The sequence below is a fragment of the Lactuca virosa genome, chromosome 5 (assembly GCF_052849685.1).
Source record: "Lactuca virosa cultivar CGN04683 chromosome 5, Lactuca_virosa_CGN04683_v6, whole genome shotgun sequence".
Lineage (NCBI taxonomy): Eukaryota > Viridiplantae > Streptophyta > Magnoliopsida > Asterales > Asteraceae > Lactuca > Lactuca virosa.
The window spans coordinates 139710587-139721872 of NC_136430.1; the positions used below are offsets into that span (position 1 = coordinate 139710587).

At 33.6% G+C, this 11286-nt stretch overlaps 1 protein-coding gene and 2 long non-coding RNA genes across 4 annotated transcripts; 2 read left to right on the top strand and 1 right to left on the bottom strand.

Annotated features, from left to right (window-relative positions):
• The first annotated feature begins 746 nt into the window (after positions 1-746).
• On the top strand, positions 747-1509 carry LOC145112076 (uncharacterized). Of its 2 annotated transcripts, XR_013710434.1 has the most exons (4): positions 747-772; positions 875-962; positions 1054-1114; positions 1457-1509. It is a non-coding gene; the product is annotated as an uncharacterized LOC145112076 (long non-coding RNA). The 2 variants fall into 2 exon arrangements; XR_013710433.1 differs by lacking the exon at positions 747-772 and having other exon boundaries at positions 835-962.
• Positions 1510-4871: 3362 nt separating this feature from the next.
• LOC145116511 (uncharacterized) lies at positions 4872-8907 on the top strand. The gene is made up of 7 exons (XM_079052847.1): positions 4872-5263; positions 6253-6500; positions 6750-6905; positions 7152-7308; positions 7750-7892; positions 7977-8012; positions 8087-8907. Exons 1-7 carry the CDS (start codon positions 5188-5190, stop codon positions 8675-8677), a joined length of 1407 nt encoding a protein of 468 aa, XP_078908973.1. The 5' UTR covers positions 4872-5187; the 3' UTR covers positions 8678-8907.
• Positions 8908-9708: 801 nt separating this feature from the next.
• LOC145116750 (uncharacterized) lies at positions 9709-10894 on the bottom strand. The gene is made up of 4 exons (XR_013712285.1): positions 10405-10894; positions 10281-10322; positions 10040-10174; positions 9709-9952 (listed from the first exon to the last, which is right to left on the bottom strand). It is a non-coding gene; the product is annotated as an uncharacterized LOC145116750 (long non-coding RNA).
• Positions 10895-11286: the final 392 nt, after the last annotated feature.

Genomic DNA, 11286 nt, shown 5'->3' on the forward strand with positions numbered 1-11286 from the left:
TACGAGTTCCGATCAATTTAGTCCAGGTAACGTCGCTCACCACCATGGTCCAACCCACCGTCGCTCTCCACCACCGATTGTCCCTACAGGTCAGTTGACGTCTCTGATTTTCCTCTTATTCTTCTTTCTTTCTCCCTCTCTGCTCTAATTCAGTAAAATTGGGTAACTAGGTGATTCTCCTAGGAACTCATGGTGTGCGAATATAGCTTCATCTCCTGATTTCCTTATTCCATTCCTTCACTGATCGAGCCTTGATTGCTTCGTCGATGACTACAACCCAGAAATCAGTTTATTTTGTTATTTAGGGTAAAGTTTTTGTATGATTGTTAAAACGATGATAGGAGGGAGCAATAACTACCTAAAAAATTGTTCTTCAACTGCTAAAGAAGCATCATACCTCTTTTTTTCATATTTGATTTCGTTGGTTTTTTGATTCTCCATTCTAAAGCTCAGTAAAGCCTCAACTGAATTATGCCCACCAACTGTTTGTCAAAATGCCAAACAGAGATTTTTGGTCTGTTACATCATTGCTTGCACATATGGTCAATGTAACTTCACCAGATCTATGTAACTTGTCTTGATTCAAATGATTGTTGTGTTAAATCATGGATTGATCCTAATGTTTTTCCCCTTTTTTTCTTTTATACTGAATTATTGAATATATTTCTGCAGACACTTGAAATGCTAGAGAAGAAAGAAAAAGTGCTTCTGAAGAAAGTTGGTGTAAAGGTTGAACAAAGAAAGGAGTTCACTAGAGCGAAAAACAAAAGGGGTATTTATATTTAACCTTATTATTCTGTGTACTCTTAATCTCTTATTGTTTGCAAAGTCAATTTATTCTAAATATGTTGTTTCTCATTATGGAATTATTCAGCTGCAATACAGAGTGTTTGAAGCGAAAAGTATTTTATGAACAACAAATTCAATAGCTTTGCAATTTTCAATTCCGTGTTCATGATCAGGTGCCTTTAAATTTTTGTATCATTATTAAATTTACTGTTGAAATAAGAACTTAGCCTCAGGTACTTACATGAATGTTGTGCCTTTGTTCAGGCTAATTGTTTGGTTCGATAATGTCAATGGAGATTTCAAGGTGTTCGCCCTCTATTGTCAGGTTTAGATTTTTACTGTTTGCTGATGCAACTTTTACTCATAAATATTTATTTATTACCTTTTTGTATGCATTGAATGCAGCTTTAGTTTTTAGAAAAACAAAATTACAAAAAATGACCAAGACTTTGAGTTTTGTCGGCTTTTGTTTGTTTACATTTTAAAGTTCAATATTCACTTTAACAATTTTAATAGTTATTCATATATTATTTATTTTATAATTTATAATTTCATACATTAATTTTTTTATCATCATACATAATTTTCTAATATCCCGTTTTTTCTTGCCGATTCTTCTTTTTACATCAACATTTTTGATGAACCCATCCAATTGATATGGCTGCAGCACATGTAGCATGGATGCGTTTTGTTCTTCTCTAAACACATGATGATGGTGTTTAAGGATTTTATTATTGTTCTTACTCAGTCTGATGCTGGTGGTGAAGTTTTTATTAGTGCTAAAAAAGTAAGTAATAATAATTTCCTTTGTTTGATATAGTATATTTCTTTCGTTTTTCTGTTAGATCATTATATTTGTATACTCATTTTGTTTTGGATAATCTTTTGACCTTTTTCAGGTTCAGTGCTTTGGATGCCCTTGGTTTTGGAAGTTAAGTAACTAATTGGCTTATTTCTTCTGACGAAAATGGTATAAAAATGCAGCTGCCGCCTCAGTAGAACCGATTATAATTTATACGGGTCTTCTTCTACATGATGGGTAATTATAAAAGGAAAACTTTTGTAAATTGAATTAACCTTTTTAATTTTAATGATTAAGCAGAAGACATACATGTTGTTTATACTCTGGGTTCTGGGTTCAACATCAACCCCTGCACCATTCGCTGAAATCAGGTTGTTCAAGGCCAATGGCTGAGAAATATTTGGAGGTTAGTTATGACTTTTTGCTCACCCATTAATCTTTAATCTTTTCTTTTAACAGTTATTTGTTTTTTTTATTCTATTTTGCATGTATTAATATAACTAACTGATCTTAGTTTTTATCCATTCAAAGAGATTTGCATTTGTAAAACCATATGGTTGTGTTGAAGGAGCAGTTACATAACCAGAAAATACTGACTTGACCACCACAAAAATCAAAGAAAACAAGGAGGAAAAGATAGCATTACAATATTAGTAAAAGTCAGACTTTAGAATGATAAATTATGATAATGAAAATTTTTTTATTTAAAATACAGTTTTTATGTTCATTTTAGCTGCATTTAGTGATTGATTTCTCATTCTTTTTACTTGAATCAATCTCTTTTTCTTTTTCTTTTTATTACAGGTATTCATCCGTTTTCTTCAAATTTTCATTGAAATTAACTACCCGTTGAAGGCAATTATGATGATCATGTAGCTATGTACTCAAATTATAGGCTTATAAATTGATATATGGCTTCAATGATTAGAAGAATGTATATGTACATGTATTAAACTTATTTTCCATTTGATTTTTATCCAGCCTTGCAGAAGAATATAGTTGACCTAAAAGTTTGACTTCAGAAGTTAGCAAATCCCAAGTGAGTTTATCCTTTCCATTACCCGTCCAAATTTTTTACACCTGAAAAAGATTAAACTTGCCACATTTTTTCTTGTCATGTTACATATAACATAACTGTTTACTTGATATAAAAGATGCATCTTGAAAGTAGTCACATTTTTCCAACCAAACAGGTGAAACCCTATGGAATCACTTGTGACTACTTTGAAGATGCATCTTTCTGTAATTTTTTTTTCCTTTTTCCTTATTTTTGTCGTTTATCCAGAGCACCTACCGATCTCCCCTTTGCGAATGAAAACGATACTTATCCTGATAATATACTTGCAGCAGTTTTGAAGCTACATTCTTTCAACTTGTGTTTTATTGTTCATTTGAAAAAATTTGTACAGCTTTTACATTGTTATTAAACTCTCCGAAAAAACAACTTTTGGCCTTTGTTCTTTTACTAAAAAAATCGTGATTTTAACATTTTTTTGTCGAAAATGCCCCTGCATACTGTTCACTATCTATGACTACACCACATACATAACCGATAAACAAAAGTGTAAAACTCTGGTCTTAACCGAACCCCGCGAAACAGCTAGTTGTGTATTATAACTTGAAAAAAAAAATTGTTTATATGTAATGCAATTGTGTTAAATGTTGTAATAGAAAGATTAATATGTTTATTTGTAGTATTTATTAAGTTGTAAATTTTATTACAAATACGACAGAAAGTTGTTTTTATTAGAAGATTAAAAGGAAAATATCAATTTAGCCTTACAAAATTTTCTTATTTGTTTTAAGAGGTCATTGATCTTTTTTTTTTTGTGCATTCTAGGTCCTTAAACTTTCAAATTATATGTTAAATAGATGAATATCTCCAAAATGAAGGAGTCATCAGGTTGGCTAGGTGAGCTAAAGTCCACATGACATTTTGGTCAACTGAAGTTGTCAACGGGGCGCTAACATGACATCCATCTGATTTTTTTTGTTAAAAGTTTTTTTAGTTGAAAATTTATTTTTAAATAAAATCTCTTTAAATATTCAACCACCACCTACAACCATTCATCGCTAACATCGACCCTTCTGATGAATTGAAAATCTTAGGCAAGAACGAACAATCAAAACAAGTGCAAGATTTGAAAACTTTGATTAACATTTTCCAAAAAAAAACATATCTTGAAGGTTACAAATCCAGAAACATTTCTTAAAGTTCACGAATCCGGAAACATTTCTTGCAGGGCTACTAACTCAGAACATTTATTGAAGGTTACAAATCCATACATGTTTCTTGAAGGTTACAAATAAAAAACTACAACCCATGAAATCAAATGTAACAACTTGCAAATACTTGAAATCAAAATCTAAAAAAACAATCCATAAAATTGCGTTTTCCGACCAAGCAAAAAAGAATAATCTACCAAAAAATCTTGATTCAAACCCAGAACCCACAACCACTTTTGGTGGACTTTCAAGTCGAACTAGAAATCGACACCCCCAAACCTAAAAAAACCGAGATATATCGAATCAAAAACAAATCAAAACCCATTCGAGGACAAACTTTCAAATCGAATTAGAAATAACTCATAACCCAAAAAACACCCTATAAATCTTGAACCCAAGCCAAAATACTTTCAGTGGACTATCAAGTCCATCTAGAAGATCAAGAAAGGAATCCAAGAAATTAAACAAAATCAAAATCAACTACTGCCACCCCGTTCCTGGTTTTTCCCATCCGAATTTACTCCTCCAAGAGATACACCGTCGAAAAATCTCAATCACTTCGACATACTCTCCGAAAAATTCAAGTGAAAAACACGCTGCCGATGCTTGATTATCAAATTCATCAACAATGATGATCCATATCCAAACTTATACAACTAACCCATACTTCCTAGAAGAAAATGAATGATTAAAGAACATGATTCCAAGGCAGAAAACACATACACACATATTATCTGTGTGTGTGTTTTTTGTTTCACACTATTCCAATTTGTCATGTAAAATGACAAGTTAGCTTGACAATCTACAAAATTGGATAAAATGGTGTAATTAACAAGTTACCAATGAGTTTAAGGACCTAGAATCCAAAAAAAAAAAAGATTAGTGACCTTTAAAAAATGAGAATAGTTTGTATGGCTAAATTGATATTTTCCAAGATTAAAATGCTTTTTTCAATTCAATAATTTTACCAAAATTATTCAATGTATGTAACATTTAATTTCTTCAAATCACTACATTTTTTTTTTGAAGTTATATAGTATATTCTTTAGTTTTCGTCAAAGTTAGCAGCTCAAGAACCTCTCGCAATTTAAAAAGCCCTATTCGCTCGTGTCGCAATCTCGATTCGTCCATCGTTTTTCTTGGCTGACGCTGGTCCTAGGGCTTTCTTTTTTTCTTTCCATTTGTTCCAAATCAAATCCCCCGATTCTTCCTATTTTTGTTGGCATTTTCATCTTTTGGATTCTAGGGTTTAAAGCGCGGACTTTGATTACTACTTTTTCTTTGAGTATTGGATTAATTAAGCCTTTTGGGAGTTCAGTTGTTTGATTTCCGGTGCATGGTAAATGCACATCTTTTGTATTTGAAGTGGGATGAATAGTGTGTTCAGCGAACAGATACTTGCAGACAAGCTATCGAAGCTTAACAGCACACAGCAGTGTATTGAAAGTATCCTTCTTATATGGTTTTCTATCAGTTTATCATATTCCTGGCTACAGTTTGCATTCATTTCTTCTTCCAATTGATTCTATCTGGTAGCTGTAGTTTGCAATTTTCCTTTGATCTTGAATGTGGCTCATTGTATGCACGAAAACTAGTCGTTGTAAAACAGATTGGTATTTGTTTAATTATGAATATCTCTGGCTGCGTAGCTTATAGATCACTCATTAGAGTGCTTATTAGTTAAGTTTCGCTTACACCTTTACACTTGTATCTAATTTCGTAGTAGTTTTCGTATTCTATTTGGGAATACCTAGAAGACTGAGTTTGCCCAAAATTGAACACCCATTCTTCTACTAATCTTTCTCAGTTGGATCACATGAAAATCTTTGTATAGTTTCTTTTCACTACTTTGATAATGACTGCTGTAGTGGGAAGAACATGTAACTTGGCTCAAAATAGGAAACTTTGCAATTCTTGCGTGATATCCCCAAATAAAAATGTGCAATTCTTGTAAAATGGTATGTACAAATGCATTATATATATCTAAGTTTTGTTGATTCTTTACATTTGAGATATAGTGAGAAACTATAAATTTGCTCCCTGATGAAAAGTGAGTATGTGGTTTAGGAGAAGGATCAATGATGTTTAAAACAAATGAGGGCAAGTTTGTAAAATGTTAGAACTTTATAAGCAAGCCTTCTTTCCCTAACTTTCTCTCTTTTTTGTATTAGTTCAAAAAGAAACACCCATATACAGAATACAGATTACTGGATTAAATATTGTCCCCATTAAGCCCATTAAGTCAAAAGAAACAATATTGCTGCATATAATGGTGTTAAGAACTTTGTTCTTCATTATTGGAACGGTGTAAAACCCCATTTAAACCCCTGTGTTTTAGCATATATAGTATTTTGAAAAGCAATGATATATACTTTAGTTATTTATTGTTATTTTCATGATAGTTTTGTGTTCCTTGTTATCTTGACTGTGTATAGCATTGTCTCATTGGTGTATATTTCACCGAAGCAAAGCAGAAGTTGTTGTTAAAACATGGGAGAAACAGCTTCAGAGTTCTGAAGTGGCTCAGAAGGTTCCTCTTCTTTATCTTGCAAATGATATCCTTCAAAATAGCAGAAAAAAAGGAAATGAATTTGTATTTGAGTTCTGGAAGGTCCTCCCAGGAGCTCTCAAAGGTCTTATTGAAAAAGTCGATGATCATGGAAGAAAGGTTGTCAACAGATTGGTATGTATTACTATTGGTTAAATGAAAGAAATAGCAATGTACTTTTATCGATTTGTTTATTATAGCATCATACTTTTGTTTCTTCCTATTACTACATTGTACTTTGAAAAACCTACCAAATTTTATCAATGTATAATGTCCTAATAAGAATATTGAAAATACAATGCTTAACATGTCCAATCATCAAACTGGTATCCTGTAAACTAGTTTTGAATTTTTTTCATAAATCAATGTATATGTGAATGGTAGGTTGATATTTGGGAAGAAAGGAAAGTGTTTGGATCTCATGCAAAGAACATAAAAGATGTCTTGCTTGGAATGGAATCGCCTCAACCCCTTGAGTTCACCAAAAAACGTCCTCGCTCTGTTAAAATTGTTAAGAGAGATTCAAGATCCATAAGAATGGTAAGGATACGGAGGGCATTTACGTCTTTTTGTTACACAGATTGGACTAGACGACGCTTGACGAGCTTTCTAAAGTTATTTTCAATAATTAGAACGACGAGGGCATTTACGTTTTTTGAATGAAAGTTCAAATTTTTGTCCCATTGACATCAGTATCAAGTATAGTATTGGTATTGGTATCAGTATCAGTATCAATATCAGTCCAAATACTGACATATATTTTTTTTTATAACTTTTTGGGATCAGAAACTGACGATTGGAAGTACAGCAGAGAGAATTGTCTCAGCTTTTCATTTAGTTGTTAGTGAACACCATGGCGAAGATGAAGAAATGAATAAATGCAAATCTTCTGTTCACCGTGTTAAGAAATTGGAAAAAGATATTGATTCAGCGTTAGCGAATGGTAAGCTAATGATGCTAATAAGAAATCACTTGTTTCTTTCTAGATATATATTGAATGACGAGGATGAGGGCATTTTCGTCCTTTCACATATGAGAGATCGAGAGCGAGTCCCTTGTCTCACCTTGTCATGTCATGTCATGCAGTATAACATGTCTTGTCATGTCCTGTTATGTTATGTCATGACAGTACATGTCATGTCTGTCCTGTAATGTAGTACAACCTTGTCATGTCATGTCATGCTGTATAATATGTCTTGTCATGTCCTGTTATGTCATGACATGACAGTACAACATGTCGTGTCTTGTCCTATAATGTACTACAACCTTGTTTTGTCATGTCTTGTCCTATAACGTAGTACAACCAATCCTGTCTTGTGATGCAGTATGGTGACATAAGCACATTTTATGATATTGTCTTTAATGGTGTTTACTTAAAATGCAGCAAAGGATCCAAAGAGAAAGACTTTGTCTAAAGAATTGGAGGAAGAAGAAAATCTTTTGAAGCAGTGCATTGAGAAACTCAAAGTTGTTGAAGCAAATAGATTAGCCCTTGTTTCTCAGTTGCGTGATGCACTAAATGATCAGGTATTGTATTACTCTTTCAAAAATCAAAAATCAAAATTTTTTAATATTAATAATATGTTTTGTTGTTACATATTATACTTTCAGGAATCCGAGTTGGAGAATGTTCGCACTCAAATGCAGGTTTGTGTTACTCAATTACACATGTTTTTTTTTTGGTTAAATTCAAAATTAACAATGTACTTTTATTTGTCCAGGTGGCACAAGCACAGACAAAGGAAGCGGAAGCTATGCGGAAGCGGCTAGATGATATAAACTATGTGGCGGAAACAAAACCAACCACCGCCACACCACCAACATCTTCCACCGGCACTCCACCACCACCTGCCGCCGCGGGATCTAAAAAGTCCGCCGCTGATATAGCGGCGGAAGTTGCCGACCGCCTTGCCGCCTCCACCTCCTCGCAATACATCATGTCATCTGTTCTCTCTTCATTTGCAGCTGAACTTACAAACAACAATTCCGTTTCACAACCAGAATCACCACCACCTCCCACCGATCACAACCACTTTATGCCGCCACAAATGGCGGCAAACACCCCATACCAAGCGGTGTTAATACCCTCTCAACCTCAATACCATACACAACAATACCTCCAACCCTCCAGTGGGATTGTGACATCCTATACATATAGTGGCGGCCCTCCGCCACCACCACCACCACCGGCTTATATGATGAGTCCGATGGTTCCTATGCAGATGACCCACCAGCAGCCGATGCCACCTCAGCAACCGCCAGCTTTCCGGCCACTTCCTCCGTTTTATGCACACCCTCATCAATCCCAGTGATGGATGCGATTTTGATGATTATTTGTGGGTTTGTTGAGAAAATATTGATAGTGCCAGGTGGAAGGTAGTTTTTTTTTTGTTATGATTGTTAGGACTAGGATGACGTGGCGATGTTGGCACCTGATTTGGTTGTTGTTAGTGTGTTTGTCTTGTTTTTTTAGTCAGGATCGAGGTATAAGTATTACTGTACATTTGGTGGTTGAAAGGCAGCTTACAATTTTGTATCCAAATATTTTTCGTATCTTTTGCTACAAACAAAGGGCTACATCCTCAATCCCAAGAGGCATTCTTGATTCTCATCTAATAGAATAAAACTGATTCTATTGAAACTGATATTGATGAGACAAATAGTACAATTTTTGGTCCCACACTTAAAAGGTGAATGTCTGAATGATACGGCTACTGAAACAGCAATCCAACAATAGCTTATGATTAGGATTTGCAACTCATATAAATTGACTAAATGGTTTATGGGAATAATATTCGAAAAATTGTTGCACCTTTTATAGTTCTTCTTTATCTTTTGGGAGACAAGCTATATCAAATTTTGCTCAATCATTTGGTGCTTTTATTGTTGTCCTTGCCATGCCTTCCCCTTAAGGAAGTTCCATCGCTCGAAGATAAATAGTAAACTTCTTACAGTGAAATTCAAAATTGCTTGTTCTTAAACTACCCCCATCGGTGCACATGGACGAACGGATCACATCTTTTAATTAAAAAAAAAAAAAATTAAATGTATATCTGCGGCCTAGGCCACATGGACGACCCAAGTTCACAAAAGTTCACCAAACCTTTTCTTGCCACGTGTTTAACAATGAAAGGATAGTTGTATATATATATATATATATATATATATACTAGGTTATAACCCGTGGAAACCACGGGTGGTATGTTTATAATTATTATATAGACAAAAAAGAATATTGTTAATAAAATTTAGAACATTGAAGCATAACCAAGAGCCATCATTCTTCATAGGTAATATTTATAAAATGATATGATAAAGCATAGGTAATATTTATAAAATGATCTGATAAAGTATAGATAATATTTATAAAATACAAAAGAAATTGGTTAAAGAAAGGATGGTTAATACAAAAATCTACAAAAAGGAGAAATGAAAATAAACCAGGTAAAAAACCTACATCAAATCACCCTTTGGTTCCACATGGTTTTCATCATCAATATGTGAAAATGTTAGCCACAAAACCGTTGCAAGCATTTCACAAACGTTTTATTGGTTCACTTTACTCTCATGAACAACATCCAAAGCGCCTGAAGTAAAAAAAAAAAATCTGAAAATGAAATTTTTAATAAACAAACTGTAAGATTGTTGATTTTTCAGATTTTTGGATAGCCTACCATTACAATATGTAATTGTTCATCATCAAATCCAGGAATCGTTTAGCAATTGCTTTGCTGCAAGATCTACCTAATAGATGATACTGGGTGTCAAATCTATTGCTTTTCAACAAAACTTCTGGATCAACAAAACTTCTGATAAAAACACAAACCAAAAAAATATAAAATCCAAACAAAATAGAAATTACAGACCCATAACAAAATCAAAATGGCAGGTGGCCTAGATTCGATTTGGTCTTACCTAGATATAGCGTATTATGGTGAGAGTGTTGAGATTCAAGACCTGTAAACACACACAAAAACACACACACACACAGTTAGAACAAAAACACATACACAGTTAGAGAGAGGGATAAGAGATAAACCTTGATAGGCCGAGATTCTACAGTTTATATGGTTTAGATCGAGGGTTTCTTAGGGATAAGGTTGTGGTGTGCGGTGGTATGATTGGTGGTTGAAGGCGCCATTTGTGGCATCTAAGGAGAGACGGAGAGGGATGAAGAGAAAGACGAATGGTGACTGGTAGTGCAATGGTGCGGTAGTGTGAGTTGTGAAGTCCGGTTTTGGGGAGTTATCCGGTGCTGGCTGCATCTTGATTCTTGAAGTGTGTACAGGAAGCAACCCAGATCTGATTAGTTTTGAACTCCTTCAGCGATGTTGTTTACGCTCACCAGAGTCTAGAGAAGGAGAAAGCTGAAGATGCAGGGAGCAAAGAGACGATGGTAGGGATGAGTGGTGGGTGGGCTGTTCTCACAGAGAGATTAAGGAAATGGGTGCGCTTAGGGTTTTTTTTTTTTTTTGATCGATCCATCGAGATAAGGAAATCATCTTTCATTTCAATTTGTTGTAGGTGGTTTTCTGTTTGCATTATATCATTGTGAAATTCAAAACAGTAGGCGGGTTTTCTCTTTTTTCAAAATTTAAACGGAAATTGATTTGTTTGCTAAAAAAATGGATTTTCAATTAATATGGCGAGAAGAAATATGAACTTGCATTAGAGTGTGCCACGTGTAAAATAAGCCTTCTAAAAAATAGATACGTCGCAATCTTAGGATTCTTTTATTAAAAGATATATATATATATATATATATATATATATATATATATATATATATATATATATATATATATATATATATATATATATATATATATATATATATATATATATATATATATATATATTAGATTTTTAGATAAGAGTTATTATCTTTAAAAATCCAACATTTTCTTAAGAGAAAACTCCA